At 42.7% G+C, this 20,102-nt stretch overlaps 1 protein-coding gene and 1 long non-coding RNA gene across 2 annotated transcripts; one reads left to right on the forward strand and one right to left on the reverse strand.

The window, feature by feature from the left end:
• The first annotated feature begins 663 nt into the window (after positions 1–663).
• On the forward strand, positions 664–10,696 carry LOC307016286 (uncharacterized protein). The gene is made up of 3 exons (XM_079645324.1): positions 664–2,453; positions 4,436–4,574; positions 7,886–10,696. The coding sequence occupies exons 1-3, from the start codon at positions 784–786 to the stop codon at positions 9,830–9,832; spliced, it is 3,756 nt and encodes a 1,251-aa protein (XP_079501450.1). The 5' UTR covers positions 664–783; the 3' UTR covers positions 9,833–10,696.
• Positions 10,697–16,062: 5,366 nt separating this feature from the next.
• Positions 16,063–18,178, reverse strand: LOC307014737. Its single transcript, XR_013801306.1, has 2 exons — positions 18,113–18,178; positions 16,063–17,725 (listed from the first exon to the last, which is right to left on the reverse strand). It is a non-coding gene; the product is annotated as an uncharacterized lncRNA (long non-coding RNA).
• Positions 18,179–20,102: the final 1,924 nt, after the last annotated feature.

Below are 20,102 nucleotides of genomic sequence, written 5' to 3' on the forward strand. Positions count from 1 at the left end.
ACACACACACACACACACACGCACACACACACACACACGCACACACACACACACACACACACACACACACACACACACCCCCCCCCCACGCACACACACACACACACACACACACACACACGCACACACACACACACACACGCACACACACACACACACACACACCCCCCACGCACACACACACACACACGCACACACACACACACCCTCCCCCCCCCCCACACACACACACACACACACACCACCACACACACACAAACACACACACACACACACACACACACACACACACACACACACTACTAGTACTTACAGTAAAAAACGACTGACTGTACATTCAACTATTAAATCAATCAGCTATTTCAGGACATTGAGGCTATACATTTACACTGGAGGAAACACGTATTTAACCCCCTTCAGATTTTGTAAGTTTACCAACTTATTTTACAACTAAAAGCTCTTTTCAAATGAGGAGCAGGTTGTAACCGAGGCTCTGTGTAGGTCAGAGTCTGAGCGCTGCTCTTCCTCCTGGAATGAATCAGAGTTTGATAAGCCCTCCCTCTTCTTCCTGCTCTCAGACAGAGCCAGCTAAACTCTGTACTTCCTGGTTCCTCCCCTTCAGATCCACACTGAGGAGGAGGGGTGTAACCAACATGTGGATAAAGCACAAGAGCTGATAGGCCACATTCACCGCCCACACACACATGCTGTTCAGATAACCTGTCACATAGTTTCAGCTCTCAGGAAGTGAAACTCACACACTCGCTGCTACTGAGAGGTGAAATGGCGCAGAAAGGAGTTCAGCTGGACCGGGAAATGTTATCTTGTTCCATCTGTCTGGATCTACTGAAGGATCCGGTAACCACTACCTGTGGACACAGCTACTGCATGAAGTGTATTAAAGGCTTCTGGGACGGAGAGGATGAGAAGGAGATCCACAGCTGCCCTCAGTGCAGGCAGAGCTTCACACCGAGGCCTGTCCTGCTGAAGAACACCATGTTAGCAGCTTTAGTGGAGGAGCTGAAGAAGACTGGACCCCCACCTGCTCCTGCTGATCTCTGCTATGCTGGAGCTGGAGATGTGGCCTGTGATTTCTGTACTGGGAGGAAACTGAGAGCCTGTAAGTCCTGCCTCGTGTGTCTGGCCTCTTACTGTGACCAACACCTCCAGCCTCATTATGAATCACCTGTCTTTAAGAAACACAAGCTGGTGGAGCCCTCCAAGAAGCTCCAGGAGAACATCTGCTCTCGTCACGACGAGGTGATGAAGCTGTTCTGCCGCACTGATCAGCAGAGTATCTGTTATATCTGCACTATGGACGAACACAAAGGACACGACACGGTGTCTGCTGCAGCAGAGAGAACTGAGAGGCAGAGAGAGCTGGAGGGGAGTCGACTAAACATCCAGCAGAGAATCCAGGACGGAGAGAAGGAGGTGAAGCTGCTTCAGCAGGAGGTGGAGGCCGTCAATGGCTCTGCTGAGAAAGCAGTGGAGGACAGTGAGAAGATGTTCACTGAGCTGATCCGTCTCATGGAGAAAAGAAGCTCTGATGTGAAGCAGCAGCTCAGATCCCAGCAGGAGAGAGAAGTGAGTGGAGTCAGAGAGCTCCAGGAGAAGCTGGAGCAGGAGATCTCTGAGCTGAAGAGGAGAGACGCTGAGCTGAAGCTGCTGTCTCACACAGAGGATCACAACCACTTTCTGCTCAGCTACCCCTCCTCACTGCCAGCCCTCAGTGAAGCTACACACTCCTCCAGCATCAACATCCGTCCTCTGAGATACTTTGAGGACGTGACGGAGGCCCTGTTAGCAGTCAGAGACAAACTACAGGACGTCCTGAGAGAGGAATGGACAAACGTCTCACCGACTGAAGTGGAAGTTTTACTGCCAGCAGCAGATTCCACCACCAGAGCTGGGTTCTTAACATATTCACAGGAGATCACTCTGGATCCAAACACAGCATACACACAGCTGGTATTATCTGAGGGGAGCAGAAAAGCAACACTTATGAAACAACATCAGTCTTATTCTAGTCATCCAGACAGATTCACTGGATGTTCTCAGGTCCTGAGTAGAGAGAGTCTGACTGGACGTTGTTACTGGGAGGTGGAGTGGAGAGGGGGAGGAGTTTCTGTAGCAGTCACATACAAGAATATCATCAGAGCAGCAGAGCTGGAAAGTGTATTTGGATTCAATGACAAATCTTGGTCCTTAGTTTGTAACCAAAACAGATATACATTTCGTTACAACAGTATCCTCACTCCCGTCTCAGGTCCTCTGTCCTCCAGAGTAGGAGTGTACCTGGATCACAGAGCAGGTGTTCTGTCCTTCTACAGCGTCTCTGAAACCATGACTCTCCTCCACAGAGTGCAGACCACATTCACTCAGCCGCTACATGCTGGAGTTTATCTTGATTATGATGATGGAAACACAGCTGAGTTCTGTAAACTCAAATAGCCTGAAGTCATTGGAGGAACTCTTCTACTTCTTAAACTCACCGTGTGTCCATCAGAGCTGAGTGTTCATGTCTTCACTGCAGAGATCAGCTGTCAATCAAACATGATGGGCGGGGCTTCAACATCTTCTCACGAGTTGTTCTGTAGATGTTGGACTTTCTTCCGGCTCCTTCCTGTGTCTGTGTAGCCATGGAGGCTGCTCAGGAGGATCCTTGTTCACCTGAACTGATTTGTAAACTTTGCTCTAAATATGTGTTGGATATTTCTTTTGATTCTTGTTGTTGTTTCCCTTGTAATGCACAAGTCTTCAGAGAGAAAGCAGCAGAGCTTCTTTTATTGTACACATTTTATTCTGGTTCTAAAACAACAGAGACATTTATAATCACATGTATTATTTTGACAGATTAAATGTTATTGTTGCCCAAATTAAATAACACATGAGTTCCCAGATGGTTATTTCACTTATTTCATTTAAAATGATATTACTTACTGTCATGATCATAATCAATAAGGACATCATTTATTATTCTCCTGTAAATAGCTGAGAGTCTTTGCTTGGGAAATACATTGTTATTGTTTTGCAGACTAATTGTTTTTGTTGTTGTTGTTGTTGTTGTTGTTATCCAAATAGAAATTGGGTACTCTGATGTTTTATAGAACATAACTTATCATGATAATAATCAATAAGGAAATCATGTCTGATTCTGTTTGAAATAGCTGAGATGAAACACATTCATGGTGTGGAGAAAGTGAAACTGGTCATGAAATCATTGAACAGACTTTACTGATGGGATGTGTGATCAAATGAAATGTTTGGATCATTAATAAAGGTTTGTCTTTCAAAAACAAAAAAAGGATGTTCTTCTTGTGTTATGTCCAAGGTGCCATACGAAGCTGATGGAGAACATGTGGAAGTGATCTGAGACTAAATGAAGTTCAAGTTCAACCAGGAAGACCGTCTTTACTCATTCATTTACTATTTCCATGTAACTACTCTCTCTCCTCTCAATAATTGATCGGGGGCGTCACTCCCCAGCTTAACCAATCACTTCGCTCTATTCTCACAAGCCTATCATAGCGCTCCGCTAACAATCCTTTTAAATCTACTCTCCCCCCTCTGACAGCTGTCATTTCAGGTGACTCGACGCAACCCTCCTCCACCCCTTTTGACCTCCTGACCCTCTGAATCCAGGGTCAAGCTAAGCCCCTCCCCTTCAGACCGACCCCAACTATCCATTCACCACCACCAGGGTCAAGCTAAGCCACTCCCCTTCAGACCAACCTCAACTATCCATTCACCACCACCAGGGTCAAGCTAAGCCCCTCCCCTTCAGACTGACCCCAACCATCCATTCACCACCACAAGGGTCAAGCTAAGCCCCTCCCCTTCAGACCCAACCCAACTATCCATTCACCACCACCAGTGTCTAGAACCCGGGGGGTTTCATCGGATCGGTTCTCCCCTCCCGAATGAAACTCCTGCACAACGGGGCCTAATCGCCAAAACTCCATTTCATTCATTTGTGTATTCCTGGCAATAAATATGTATTCTTTCATCAAAACCGTCTCTCCTGATTGGATAACTGAGTTTCCTCCTGAAACAAAGCACAGTGTTCATCATCACTCAGTCTGTCCCCTCCCTCATGCTAGTGGAGCCGCGCCACACTAATTGCGCTCCAACAGTATGGAAGGAATTGCCCCTCCAGGTTAGACTTGCTCCAACTCTGCCTGTTTTTAAATCTCGTTTAAAAACCCACTTCTTCTCCCTGGCTTTTACAGACCAGGTGACACTTGTGCTTTTAAATGTGGGTTTTTATCTTGCCAGTGTTTTGTATTGTTTGTACGTCGTGTAGGAGAGTTTCTCAGTCTGTGGCTTCTGATCTGGTTTCATTGTCCTGTCTGTTTTTTATGTATTTATGCTATGTTTTTATACAGTTGTTGAGGTACAGCACTTTGTTCAACTCTGTTGTTTGCTATTGTAGTGCCGAAAGAAGGGAGTCGGAGGCGGTGCATCGAAGGAACAAAGTTGGATTTATTGAGCAGCAGAAAAGCACATGTTGTCGGCTTGAAGTCCGGGCAGAGAAGGGAAGAAGAGAAATGAGGGCACACAGTGGGCACACAGTAGGTACAGTCAACATATGTGTCCGTGCGGAACAATACCCCCAACCTGTAGTTCCATGAGTGAATTATGTAAATCAGTGATCACTACACTATAGAAATAAAGTGGATTGGATAATGATCAACGACAATTATAGGGAAATAGAAAATAAAACTGATGATATAACAAAAAAACTTTATTAATCTGTGTTTGACGACCAATTGACAAACATGAGGATGTTAGAAAGTGGTAACATTTTGAAAATGAAACTAATAAAAGTCATAATAAACAACATTTAAGTGAAAATACAGTGAATTAAAAATTATGATTAAATAAATGAGTAAATCTTAATAATAGAAATAGGTAGAATAAAGGAAGTAAAGTAAAAATATCGATAAAATTATCACCAATTATCAAATTGAAAACAATGAGCACCTTTCAGAGCTCCTCTGATACACTTCAAAGGGTTTGACAAGCAATTGATACAAATGTGAAAATAAAATAGATTAAAACAATAAAAAAAGTCATTCAAAAATACAATGAAATGGAAAATAAAGATGATAGAGTTATAAAGTATAATAACCGGACCGCTACGATGTATTTCATTTAAAATCAGATTACGTTCAGACCCTCACAGATCCTCTGTCAGAAAGCAGCACGGCCAAAACACTTCACTTAGTCTCTTTGGATCACTTGCTGTCTCCTCTGGGTTCTGGTTCTGGTTCGGGGGTGTAGAACTGGAACGTGACGCAAACAAGGACCCCGGTGAGGGCGGTGGTTAGAGGGATCTTTAGGGTGGGGGCTGCCGTGGAGAAAGGGTGAGGAAACTCTGGAGAGGGGGAGGCAGAGGCGTCCACATGTGGAAGGGCGTTCAGGAGGTCAGCGCTCGGAGAAACGTCCACAAACAGAGCTATGTTTGCTGGGTCTTCAGGGAGGAGGTCTGAGGGTCCTTTGATAGGAGAGGAGGGAAGGAGATGAGGAGGTGAGGAAGGGAGTGAGGAAGGAGGTGAGGTTTCCTGCATCACGTTATAGCAGGGTTGGGGAACCTCCGGCCCCCGGGCCGTATACGGCCCGAGAGACCATTTGCTACGGCCCTCGAGGTAATTTATAAACACACGCAAAAAAGAAAAAAATTAAAGAAATCTAGACTGCAAAAAAATTAAACAAGCGAGTGCCTGTTTTTCCTGGCCAAGGTCAGGGTCCTTGAACACAACACGAGCCTAACCTGTCATCACGTGGTATGTCTCGTCTGACAGGGGTGCAGTTCTTCTGACGGAGAGCACCAGAGCGTCGTACCCATAAGGAGCCGGACACATGCCGCAGTATTTTCGTGGCTGTGTCTTTAGTTGTAAGCCCAGTGGCGATCTGTCCATCTGTCACAATGATCATACAGTCAATAACTTTGTTGTTATTAGCATCTGGTTAGCTAGCTATGCTAACGAATAGAAGAAGCTTTTTCTACAACCAGTGAGGTAAAGGCACATCTTTATATGATCATTATAGTTATAAAAAAACAAGATAATAAAGTAAACAGGTATAAAATACTATATGACAGTAAAAACATTTTTTTATTAATAAACAAGAATACAGTTTGAAAGGGAAGTGATTTGTAAAATATCCATAAAGAAAAATAAATCTGCTTCCAGTTCTGTTTCATATTGATGTTGAGAGATCTATCCATAGATCTCCTAATGTTGCTCTCAAAGTGCACCAGATTGATGCTTTTAACTTCAACATTTAAAAAAAAATCTCGGGGGAGCATGGTCCACGGACCCCACTGTAGGAGGTGAGGACCCCCCTAGAGGAGGTTAGGTCCCCCCCACTTAAATCAGTCCACATGGATAGGAAACTAAATACTTTTGCACACATCTTGTGTCCAATATGCTTTCTGTTTTGGTGGTCATGCCACAACCGTGCACGTGAATGCATGCACGAGTCAAGGTAGAAATCTGGATTAAGAGGTTGCTTTTTCTTTGCACGGCATGAAAGAAAGGCGAAATGAATGGGCTGTGATTTTAGTATTTTTAAGCAGAGGTCAATAATTTGTAAGGCCTTCGGAGGATGTTGAAAAAATTGAAATGGCCCTTGAGAGGAAAAAGGTTCCCCACCCCTGCGTTATAGGATGGGGTGTCTCTGTGATGGGGTCCTGGGAAGGGGACACAGCGGGGGACGTCTCCTCGGAGGAACTCACCTCGATGGACTCTAAGGAATCTGAGGTTTCTTCTTCTCCATTGAGACACATCTGTTGGAGGGTAAAAAGAAAAGATTTAAAAGAAGATTTCAACCACAAATCATCATTTTGGTGTCAATTAAAGAGGACGTGTAGTTTTCAGGTTCATATTTAGTGCGAATGCACAGGATAAGGAGTTTTTCCTATCTAAAAGCCCCCCCCCCCCCCACACACACACACAAACACACACACACCCCACACACACACACACACACACACACACACACACACACACACACACACACACACACACACACACACACACACACACACACACACACATACCCCACACACACACACACACCCACACACACCCACACACACACACACACACACACACACACACACACACACACACACACACACACACACACACACACACACACACACACACACACACACCCACACACACACACACACACACACACACACACACACACACACACACACACACACACACATACCCCACACACACACACACACACACACACACACCCCCCACACACACACACCCCCCCCCCCCCCCCACACACACACACACACACACACACACACACACACACATACCCCACACACACACACACACACACACACACACACACACACACATACCCCACACACACACACACACACACACACACACACACACACACACACACACACACACACACCCCCACACACACACACACACACACACACACACACACACACACACACACACACACACACATACCCCACACACACACACACACACACACACACACGCACACACACACACCCCCCCCCCACACACACACACACACACACACACACACACACACACACACACACACACATACCCCACACACACACACACACACACACACACACACACACACACACACACACACACACACACACACACACACACACACACACACACACACACACACACATACTATACTACTACTAGTACTTACAGTAAAAAAACGACTGACTGTACATTCAACTATTAAATCAATCAGCTATTTCAGGACATTGAAGCTATACATTTACACTGGAGGAAACACGTATTTAACCCCCTTCAGATTTTGTAAGTTTACCAACTTATTTTACAACTAAAAGCTCTTTTCAAATGAGGAGGAGGTTGATAAGCCCTCCCTCTTCTTCCTGCTCTCAGACAGAGCCAGCTCCACTCTGTACTTCCTGGTTCCTCCCCTTCAGATCCACACTGAGGAGGAGGGGTGTAACCATGGGTGTAACCAACACGTGGGTAAAGCACAAGAGCTGATAAGCCACATTCACCGCCCACACACATGCTGTTCAGATAACCTGTCACATAGTTTCAGCTCTCAGGAAGTGAAACTCACACACTCGCTGCTACTGAGAGGTGAAATGGCGCAGAAAGGAGTTCAGCTGGACCGGGAAATGTTATCTTGTTCCATCTGTCTGGATCTACTGAAGGATCCGGTGACCACTACCTGTGGACACAGCTACTGCATGAAGTGTATTAAAGGCTTCTGGGACGGAGAGGATGAGAAGGAGATCCACAGCTGCCCTCAGTGCAGGCAGAGCTTCACACCGAGGCCTGTCCTGCTGAAGAACACCATGTTAGCAGCTTTAGTGGAGGAGCTGAAGAAGACTGGACCCCCACCTGCTCCTGCTGATCTCTGCTATGCTGGAGCTGGAGATGTGGCCTGTGATTTCTGCACTGGGAGGAAACTGAGAGCCTGTAAGTCCTGCCTCGTGTGTCTGGCCTCTTACTGTGACCAACACCTCCAGCCTCATTATGAATCACCTGTCTTTAAGAAACACAAGCTGGTGGAGCCCTCCAAGAAGCTCCAGGAGAACATCTGCTCTCGTCACGACGAGGTGATGAAGCTGTTCTGCCGCACTGATCAGCAGAGTATCTGTTCTCTCTGCTCTGTGGACGAACACAAAGGCCACGACACGGTGTCTGCTGCAGCAGAGAGGACTGAGAGGCAGAGAGAGCTGGAGGGGAGTCGACTAAACATCCAGCAGAGAATCCAGGACGGAGAGAAGGAGGTGAAGCTGCTTCAGCAGGAGGTGGAGGCCGTCAATGGCTCTGCTGAGAAAGCAGTGGAGGACAGTGAGAAGATGTTCACTGAGCTGATCCGTCTCATGGAGAAAAGAAGCTCTGATGTGAAGCAGCAGCTCAGATCCCAGCAGGAGAGAGAAGTGAGTGGAGTCAGAGAGCTCCAGGAGAAGCTGGAGCAGGAGATCTCTGAGCTGAAGAGGAGAGACGCTGAGCTGAAGCTGCTGTCTCACACAGAGGATCACAACCACTTTCTGCTCAGCTACCCCTCCTCACTGCCAGCCCTCAGTGAAGCTACACACTCCTCCAGCATCAACATCCGTCCTCTGAGCTACTTTGAGGAGGTGACGGCGGCCCTGTCAGCAGTCAGAGACAAACTACAGGACGTCCTGAGAGAGGAATGGACAAACGTCTCACCGACTGAAGTGGATGTTTTACTGCCAGCAGCAGAGCCCACCACCAGAGCTGGGTTCTTAACATATTCACAGGAGATCACTCTGGATCCAAACACAGCAGAGACACAGCTGGTATTATCTGAGGGGAACAGAAAAGCAACAGTCATGAAACAACAACAGTCTTATTCTCGTCATCCAGACAGATTCACTGGTTATCCTCAGGTCCTGAGTAGAGAGAGTCTGACTGGACGTTGTTACTGGGAGGTGGAGTGGAGAGGGAGAGGGGGAGGAGTTTTAGTAGCAGTCTCATACAAGAATATCAGCAGAGCAGGGGGGATGGAAAGTATATTTGGATTCAATGACAAATCTTGGTCCTTAGTTTGTAACCAAAACAGTTATTCATTTCGTTACAACAGTATCCTCACTCCCGTCTCAGGTCCTCTGTCCTCCAGAGTAGGAGTGTACCTGGATCACAGAGCAGGTGTTCTGTCCTTCTACAGCGTCTCTGAAACCATGACTCTCCTCCACAGAGTCCAGACCACATTCACTCAGCCGCTACATGCTGGAGTTTGGCTTTATTATGGTGATGGAGACACAGCTGAGTTCTGTAAACTCAAATAGCCTGAAGTCATTGGAGGAACTCTTCTACTTCTTAAACTCACCGTGAGTCCATCAGAGCTGAGTGTTCATGTCTTCACTGCAGAGATCAGCTGTCAATCAAACATGATGGGCGGGGCTTCAACATCTTCTCACGAGTTGTTCTGTAGATGTTGGACTTTCTTCCGGCTCCTTCCTGTGTCTGTGTAGCCATGGAGGCTGCTCAGGAGGATCCTTGTTCACCTGAACTGATTTGTAAACTCTGCTCTAAATATGTGTTGGATATTTCTTTTGATTCTTGTTGTTGTTTCTCTTGTAGTGCACAAGTCTTCAGAGAGAAAGCAGCAGAGCTTCTTTTATTCTACACATTTTATTCTGGTTCTAAAACAATAGAGACATTTATAATCACATGTATTATTCTGACAGATTAAATGTTATTGTTGCCCAAATTAAATAACACATGAGTTCCCAGATGGTTATTTCACTTATTTCATTTAAAATGATATTACTTACTGTCATGATCATAATCAATAAGGACATCATTTATTATTCTCCTGTAAATAGCTTAGAGTCTTTGCTTGGGAAATACATTGTTATTGTTTTGCAGACTAATTGTTGTTGTTGTTGTTGTTGTTGTTGTTGTTGTTGTTATCCAAATAGAAGGTGTGTACTCTGATGTTTTATAGAACATAACTTATCATGATAATAATCAATAAGGAAATCATGTCTGATTCTGTTTGAAATAGCTGAGATGAAACACATTCATGGTGTGGAGAAAGTGAAACTGATCATGAAATCATTGAACAGACTTTACTGATGGGATGTGTGATCAAATGAAATGTTTGGATCATTAATAAAGGTTTGTCTTTCAAAAACAAAAAAAGGATGTTCTTCTTGTGTTATGTCCAAGGTGCCATACGAAGCTGATGGAGAACATGTGGAAGTGATCTGAGACTAAATGAAGTTCAAGTTCAACGAGGAAGACCGTCTTTACTCATTCATTTACTATTTCCATGTAACTACTCTCTCTCCTCTCAATAAGTGATCGGGGGCGTCACTCCCCAGCTTAACCAATCACTTCGCTCTATTCTCACAAGTCTATCATAGCGCTCCGCTAACCTTTTTAAATCTGCTCTCCCCCCTCTGACAGCTGTCATTTCAGGGGTGACTCGACGCAACCCTCCTCCACCCCTTTTCACCTCCTGTCCCTCTGAATCCAGGGTCAAGCTAAGCCCCTCCCCTTCAGACCGACCCCAACCATCCATTCACCACCACCAGGGTCAAGCTCAGCCCCTCCCCTTCAGACCCAACCCAACTATCCATTCACCACCACCAGGGTCAAGCTAAGCCACTCCCCTTCAGACCGACCCCAACTATCCATTCACCACCACCAGGGTCAAAGTCAAGCTAAGCCCCTCCCCTTTAGATCGACCCCAACTATCCATTCACCACCACCAGGGTCAAGCTAAGCTACTCCCCTTCAGACCGACCCCAACTATCCATTCACCACCACCAGGGTCAAGCTAAGCCACTCCCCTTCAGACCGACCCCAACTATCCATTCACCACCACCAGGGTCAAGCTCAGCCCCTCCCCTTTAGATCGACCCCAACTATCCATTCACCACCACCAGGGTCAAGCTCAGCCCCTCCCCTTCATATATATAGCTCCCTTCTGCATCACATTCAGCGCGATACAAGACGCCACAGTACAAAATAAAGAAGGTTTGATTGCTTTGCTTTCTCTCGTGGTAAACAGGGAGCTAGACGTAGGGCTGCTCAATTAATCGTATTTTAATCGCGATTACAACTATGGCTTGCAACGATTACGAAAACATCGTAATCGAAATAAAACGATTATTTTTGAATTATTATTATTACTTTTTTTTTTATCTATATATATATATATATATATATACATTTTTTCAGTTGAATTATACTTTAAGTTCAGGGTGAACAACTGTTAAAATCATACTGTTCAAATTTTTTTTCAAAGTCAATGAATAATCACATTTAATAATCGCAATTACAATTATTGACCCAAATAATCGAGATTATGATTTTTGCCATAATCGAGCAGCCCTAGCTAGACGGCCATCTTCTCTTACTTTCTCTCGTGGTAAACAGGGAGCTAGTAGACGGCCATCTTCTCTTGCTTTCTCCTCTTTTTTTATTCTTATGTATGTACAATACTTTCAAGAGAACTTGTCAGACAGTACATGTGTTTGTAACCATTGTATAAAAGAAATAATAATATCTTAAAATGCGTTTTTTTGCTGGTGATGCTAACGGTACCTAGCCGCAGCCACATGTAATCACAGCAAAAACCATTTTGGATATTGTTCCTATATAATGACATTTAAGTAGAGGCGTTAGTAATAGAAGTTCCTAACAAAGATGTGATGGATCATTTAAAAGCTGTCATGAAATCAAATCGAAACAGGATGGGTTGAGTCGCCAAAAAAAACCTTTGATTTTCTCCTGTTTTGTTATTTTTTTGGGATTCAACCCTCTTCTCCCTCCACCTCTGGTTCCCTGATGAAGACTTCACTCCACTGGCTAAACACACACACAGTTTTCTGTTGACTACTGTTGCTCAGTCAGACACTGGCCCAATCCCAAACCACGCCCTACACACTACCCCTCCTAGTGAACTCCGTGGAGTGACACTCGCAAACTCCCCTCTCACCGGCAGAAACAGGAAATGCCGTAACTGTAGGTTTCAAATCAGCGTCTCTTAGACAACAAATACAAATTAATAACTAAAATAAAACTCCAAACATCTTTAATTGTGTTTAGGTTATCATGAGGTTGTTAACATCGCAGTTTATCAGTGGATGTTTGCTGGAACTACTTGTAAACAGCTTGTTTCCTGACGGACACACACAACGTAGAGTCCGGTCAGGTGGAGCAACACGTGAAGTCAGCACAGACGCAGACTCGCTGTTTGAGGGCTTGATAACCCACTCCCCCTCCACACTCGTTGGTTTGGAACAGCACTTAATGTGGTGGACCCTCCGCGCAAACGGAGGGGTAGGGCGTAGGGCGTGGTTTGGGATTGGGCCACTGTCTCTCTCAGCGATAACAGACCTCTGTTGACAAAGAAAACATCGGAAAAGATGTGTGGATTATAATGCACACTGACAGGAAGTTGAGAAGAAAAAGGTCAAACCTTCCCGAGATGTTGCCTCTAAATTATAACAGAATGATCTGGATATTAGAAATAAGAAAAGTCTGATATATTAAAGGGGCCATATATTATGAACTTTGTGGCGTTCCCTATCCTGTAGTTTTAGTGTATGTAAATGTTCTGCAAAGGCTAAAATCCCTGTGTCAATGTGTTCCCTTCCAGTTTACTTCAGGAACATAGTGACATCACTATTGAACACTCACGCTCCTATTGGCTGGCGCTCAAACACATTGTACTAGAAGGGGCGGGACATCTCTTAGCGGTTGACATGTCACTGTAGAGACACAAAATATGAACCTGAAAAGAAGCATATGTCCTCTTTAAACCAAAATATTAGAAGTGTGCAATTCTTAAAAATTGAAGTCTGTCTTTTGAGTAGTTTTAACACAACATCATTTGAATTAGAGGAGATTTAGTGATTTAAAACAACCGCAAAAGCCCTTTTTCGGTGAAAAATGCCTCAACATCCCTGGTCTTGGTTTGTCTGTTCCCTAGAGACAGTAGTGGATTCTGTGGAGAGGTTTTTTTTTTTCTTTTGCACACAGCGCAGACCTCACATTCAAGATTTTGGGATGTTTCTGTAAAAAAAGAAAAAAATGCAACTACCTAACTCCTCACTCTCATTACAGTCTGATGCTCCCTTCAGTGGAATAGGGCTCTCCTGTGTACTGAGATACTTCAACGTATGCAACAGATAAAAGAGGGATAGTATGCAAAAGGTCGACATTCCACACACACTCCTCCGATGTCGTACGATGTGAGAAAACCACTTTGTGCTCAGCTGTGTCCCAACAGAGGGCTCACACCTTTTAAAGTGTTTCTCTAACAAGTCTGCAGAAACACATGATTTACAGAGACTTTCTGAGATTTTATTTTTCTATTTTTCTTTGTTTATATTTATTAGAAACCATCAGTAGTGCACCTTTTTATTACCTCATTATTATTGGGGTTTTTTTTATATCAGAGAGTCTGATATTCTTTCCTTGTTGCCGTGAGTTCACACTGTGAGTTTTGTTTGATCAGATGTTTCTGCTTTACTCTTTGGCAATGTTGCATACTTGTATTCAACAAGGCTACCAAGCACTTCTAAGGAGGACAAATATGTATTCTGAGGTTTAGGGTGCCAATAACAATTCATTTAATTAACTGTTATGTCTGTAAAATGACGAGAAACGGTCCATCACAGTTCCCCGGGTGCATCGACACACTTTCCTTCGACCATATCTAAAACATATTCAATTTAAAATCGTATATAGAAGAAGTCAAGCATCAAGTCCTCACAGGAAAATCTGGAAACAGCCGATATTGGTCAACACCAAATAAAGCGTGATTTCCAGCTCTCATGAGATTAGATTAAATATGTCTCAGATGAAACTGTCCGTCTCCCTCCAAACTGAGACGTTGCTTGTCCAAGTCCATTTAGACGCTTTTAATCGACCAGCAGTACGAAACATATTCAATTTGAACTCTTATATAAAAGAGGAAAGCATTAGGAACACAGGACATTCTGGAAACAGTAGCTGATGCCATTTTTAAAAGCCAAAATAAACCTCACAATACAAAACTTAGATACAGCTCACCTGAGATCAGCATCAGTAGATAATGTCAAAAAAGATTTTATTAAGATCGACCTGCAGCAGTTTAATTCGGTCTCTGATGATATGCACTTGTACTTCCCCTTGTTTATTTTAAAAGCAATGAAACATTTTAGGGTGCGAACTGGGGGGGCAAAAATGTTAAATCCTGTATTTTTTTCAAACAAATTTTTATTTATTTTTATGCCTGCACTTCGATGTGTTCCCATGTTGCACTTATTATACGCAGCACTTGGTAAAGAAAGCTTCTCACGCAACCGAACCTCCTCCATGTTGCCTCTCTTTTATTATTTTACGAGTGAAGCAACCCCTGACGGTGTCTCTCACAGTGTGAACTCAGCAGCCGGACAGTCCTGCGCGCCACTGTTTGGTCGATGTACAAACTCAGAAGAGACAGAAGCTGCACAAAGTGGAAGAATGTATTTGTTTTGTATGGGAAGGATTCTGCCAGTGTCTGCCTCCTCTTGTTTCACACACACAGTATTGATAACCTCCATCCTTCCTGTCACTCCTGCGTGGAATAGGCATTCCTCTACAAACAGCAGCTTATGAAAAACATGCCAAATACAACCAATGTTTGTTTGTTTGTTTATTTGTATGGAAAAGAAAACAGCAGTCCCTCCATTTTTTTTTTTTTCTCACTACAGCAACAGGTACAAGGCTCTTTTATAACGTTCAAGATGTTAACATAATGTATATAACAGAGAAATGTGAATATGTATTTGTTCAGAATCAAACAAAAAAGTAGTGCTCCGAGTTTGTGGTAAGAGAAAAAAAACTACTCGCCTCGTCATGATTTATGTTTTCTACTTTTTTTTTTTTTTTTTTCTGATGATGTGTATGTTATATGACTATCAGTGAGTGTGTGAGTGTAAGTGATTCACACTGTATATCTGGTGTTCTCTAAGATGGAAAGGTGGAAGATGTCCTGCTTTGATTCTGTTCTTCTTTCCACTCTTTAGACCCTGCACAGCGGGTGTTTCAGATTTTAAAACAACACAAAACGTTTGCCAGAGAATGGTTTCTAGCGACTGCTGAATGTGATTTTACTGAGAGAGAGAGAAGCAGCGTGGACTGGCTTTTTTTTTTTTTTTTTTTTTTACGGGTTAATTTAAAAAAACAAAACAAAAAAAGGCCATATTTAATTTTCTCTGTCAAAAGTTTTTAGCAGATCTGGGAGAGTGGAGCCTTGGTTTCACGGAGAAGCATTGCCTGGTCGTCGTGTAAAAACTGTGGGTTCTTCTCGTCATTTCTCGAAGCCTTTCTTCGCATTAGTACACGACCAAAGCTTGGAGATGTTTTGATGGATATCATATGCAAACCTCGCCATCACTGGACGTTATGTAGCGGCTTTTTTCCTTTCTCTTTGTCCCACACACGGCTGCATGTTCCTCGCTTATTCTCAACGCCCAATCTGTCCTCTGGAGACGCCTCCTTTTTCCGCCAATGAGGTCTTTTTTTGTGCCTGAAGTGTTATTTCCGTTTACAGGAATTGAATTGCTATGCACCTTACTGAAACAAGCATTTCCTAACGATGTAGATGTAACACTGGAGCAACACTAAGTCATTGATTTCATAGGCAGAGTATTTGTAGAGATGAATGATAAAAAGCCCCCGTCTTTAGTTGACTCTCTTTTCTCCATGTCCTGAATCCTTTATACCAAACTAAGGTGCCTCGTGTATATACTTTCTGCAGTGGAGATTTCTCCTTTGCTGTTTAACAATAGTAACCTTGTTAACCAGTGTTTTTTTTAAAACCTTTTTTCACCTTTGTAAAAAAAAGAAACTGTATAATAAACTGACTTTTTTACACACGTAGATTAATCAAATTATTCCAGGAAATATTTGCAAATACAATCTAATTTTGCACTTTATATATATATCAGATTTACTTGGAAGTGAAAAGGCCATCATGCAATCAGACATAGAAATAAAAAGTCCCCTGAATGTAAAAATTAAACGAGTAGCTCAGGTTCTTCACGAAGAACTCGACTGTAAGGATACCCATTATCCGAACGGCTTCAAAATGGTACACCTTCTTCGTAACGCCTCTCTTTGTCTGATCCTCAGTATAAATACTATGCCAATCTTCTTCAGGTGACACCCTCTTTTCTCCTCTTCCTCTCTGCAAACTGTAAAAAAAAAAACTGCCGCTTGAACTCTCAGAACATTCCTGTTTTTAGCAACAGTTAGCTCGTTAGCCGCCGCCGCCGCCGCTCGGCTTTCACTCGGCTTCAAACGTGTTTTTCCTTAAACCAAGGTGGACACTTTTTTTTTTTTTAATCCTGGTTGTGTGACACTTAGCTACAGCCGTGCACTGACATGTTTGTGCTGCTTGTATCCTCTGGTTCTCTATGTGCAGAAAATACCAGAATGTGACCAATGCATTCTGCAGGATTTGTGAAGTTGAAAGCTAAAAAACAAACTAGGAAATTTGACGCATGAGATGTTCGCTTTAATTATCATTAAATCCACATTACTGATGATCACTCATCAAACATCTTCATTATGTAATCATCGTGTGAAGGCATAGTTAACCTTAGAATACCATCACAGTAGTTCTATTGAGGTGTGAGCCGGATATCATAGCTAAAAAATGAAGTTTGATAATATATATTCCAAAAATAAAGGGGTTAAGGCGTGGCAAGATTAGATCAAGTTTTGGATATTGTAATATGGCAAAATTCATGGGTTTTCCTTGCAAATTGAATGTAATTGATTTATTTAAAACAAGGGACAGTGTACATTAATCAACATATTCAAAACATTTAAAAGTACTCAAATTAGCCAAAAGGCTAGTTTTCATCGAACACATTCTGAATTTAAAACATGGTTCTATTTTTTAAAATATTTCGCCTTTCCCCATCTACTCAATAAATCCACTTTCTGAAGGTCATTGGTTAAATAATTGTAAAAGCACCCATAGTTAACCCGTCATATTGTCTTTATTGAGATATTTGCTCAAACATATCATGATATCCAAGCGAAACGTAGAATACATTTCCTTTGTTTTCCTGAAAATCTGAAGAAATCCTCTCCTGTGATTGGTCCAAACTGGTATTTGTGCACCTCTCTCTGCAGTCCTTTAACTCCCACTCACTCCTGGTGCAGGTGTTACAAAGCTAATCTCTTCTCTGTGTGAACAGCATCAAGTTAGTATCGTAAGACTTTATTATTATTAACTCACCAAGTTGTGTTCATTTCTGGGGGTTACAGTAGGTGATGCTTCCTCTGGATAATTTGTGAGGAAAATGACCAAGGTTCCACTTTCTCCCTTGTACAAATTAATATAAATATATATTATACATTTTACTCATTTCCGTCCGTTTGTTTATATATTACACTCATGTAAAGTTTGTTTTCAAAAGAGGCATCGGAGCAGCTATTACAAGACAATATGAGTGACAATGTTCATCTGGGAGAATCTTATGCATGTTATATTTTCTCTTTCTCTCTCTGTCTCTTTTATTCCCCCCCGACCCCTCTGTTCAGGTGTGTAACGTGAATATAAAGACATCTACCTTTTTCTTTTTGAATGTTGTAGACAATCAGTCTCAGGCCGGGTCCAGTCCTGCGGGCAGTGAGAGTCCTGCGGGCGGACACACAAACAAAAACACTTTTTATTATTTACATCGACTGGAAGTCTAATCAAATTGGGAGGTTTTGTTTATCCATATGTTCGTAGCTGCTCAAGTTTACACACACACTTCTCTACTACACTCAAAACACAAACACCTCGTGCATTTGATCCCTCTGCTTTTTCTTTTTTTTTTCCAAGGTGAGGATGCCAACCTTGAGGAAATGATGCTTTGACTAACAAATCTATAACATCCATGAATGTGGGAATGCAACACATTGCAATAAAAGCACCATTTGAAATGCAGCTGTTTGGAAATCTTTCTTTTGAAAAGATATCTTTGACGGTCAGTGAGGGTGTTTATTTTGGACTGATGCAAAAAACAACCTAATTTTCCAAACATTTAAGAGGCTTTATTTAGTTTTTGTGGATTTTTCCTTTCCTGTAGTGTGTTATATAGGTTTTAGTGCATGTCAATGGTCTGCAAAGGCTACAATCTATAGTTTCTCTCCCACACACTCCACCCTGAAATCCAGTATAAAATGTCCACTTTAAGTTCTGCAAATAAATGTGAAGTAAAATCAAATTACCTTAGTAAATTATGTTAGCAAGTAAAAAGTACAATATCGGCCTCCAAAATGTTTCGAATGATAAAGTAGCATAAAATGGAAATATTCATTTATTCATTGGTACAGTAATAATAGTAATAATACATGGGACTTTTATAGCGCTTTTCATGAAACTCAAAGACGCTTTGACAGTACTTGCATAAATATACTTAGTTTATATTCCAACACTGGAATGGGATTGGACATGAGTGTAAAGAATTCAGTAGCCTTTTGACCAGATGCTGAAGCACCCCCCAGGATAGCCATAGCACCCCCAATAAATGTAGGTATTTTTTTTAATGTAAAATTCATAATTTGAAAAAGGTCTGATTCGAAAATAATATGCTAAAGTACAGGTTGTGTGTGTGTGTGTGTGTGTGTGTGTGTGTGTGTGTGTGTGTGTGTGTGTGTGTGTGTGTGTGTGTGGGGTGGGGGGGGGGGGGGGGGGTCACGCACGAGCGAGCCATTTTGTGTGCGTCCACGCGCGAGAGAGAGCGCGCGCACCTGTACCGGATATAAGATATACAATAAAAGTGCAAGTGTTACATCGTGTAAACATCTTACCCAGCCCTCAGAAACCTCGCTCTAATCAAAGCGCTCAGACTTCATAGAAAATAACAGAACTCTTACCTTCCAGATTAAAAAGGAATCACTGATCGGGCGTTTCAATGTGCTAACTCTCTAAAACCAACAGAGAAAATGTCTTGTTGCTATAGAGATATGTTCCTGGTGTTGCCTTTTTCCTTAATTAATAATTAACTTGTATTAATTAATACAAATACCCATAAAAATACAGAATTTTATGAAGATCTTGTTTTACTACTGTGTCAACATCCATGGTGTTAACACGTTCTCACTCCCAACCCGTCACATGTTAACGGTCGGTCAGGGCCTCTCCCCGTCACTCTATTACGGACAGGGTACCCCTTGAGAGTCAGTTTTCAACGGGCAGGGCTCCCTGAACGTTGGTAATAGACGAGTTGGGATCGCGGTGAAATGCTCCCCGCAGATCCATTCTCACAGCGTTCATCAACCTTTTTCTAACTCAATATCAAGCCACACTTATTGTTTTTACTTCTTTATTTGAATCGAATAATGTAGGACTTTTGTTGCCGTCAGTTATGGGGAGAGTAGGGGCTCAGAAAACTGAAATCTGTATTGTTTCATAGTTTTTTCCTTCTAACTTTGTATTCTTTTCTAAACCACACACTGTTATTTATTCAACAATAACTGTTAGGAATTAAAATCAATGTTTTATGGCATAATTTAGTTAGAACATAACGTCAGTTTAAATGCTGTTTTATTCTGAAAAACCAGAGGTTCTCA

This window comes from Notothenia rossii, assembly GCF_949606895.1.
Source record: "Notothenia rossii genome assembly, chromosome: 8".
Taxonomy (NCBI): Eukaryota; Metazoa; Chordata; class Actinopteri; order Perciformes; family Nototheniidae; genus Notothenia; species Notothenia rossii.

What these genes read in the sequence shown, in the direction of transcription:
- LOC307016286 (XM_079645324.1), top strand. Translation starts at nt 784, where the DNA reads ATGGCGCAGAAAGGAGTTCAGCTGGACCGGGAAATGTTATCTTGTTCC. An exon ending in GAGTTCTGTAAACTCAAATA is followed by an intron (nt 2,454 to 4,435) that starts GCCTGAAGTCAT and finishes TTGCTATTGTAG; the next exon opens with TGCCGAAAGAAGGGAGTCGG. An exon ending in GGGCACACAGTGGGCACACA is followed by an intron (nt 4,575 to 7,885) that starts GTAGGTACAGTC and finishes TACAACTAAAAG; the next exon opens with CTCTTTTCAAATGAGGAGGA.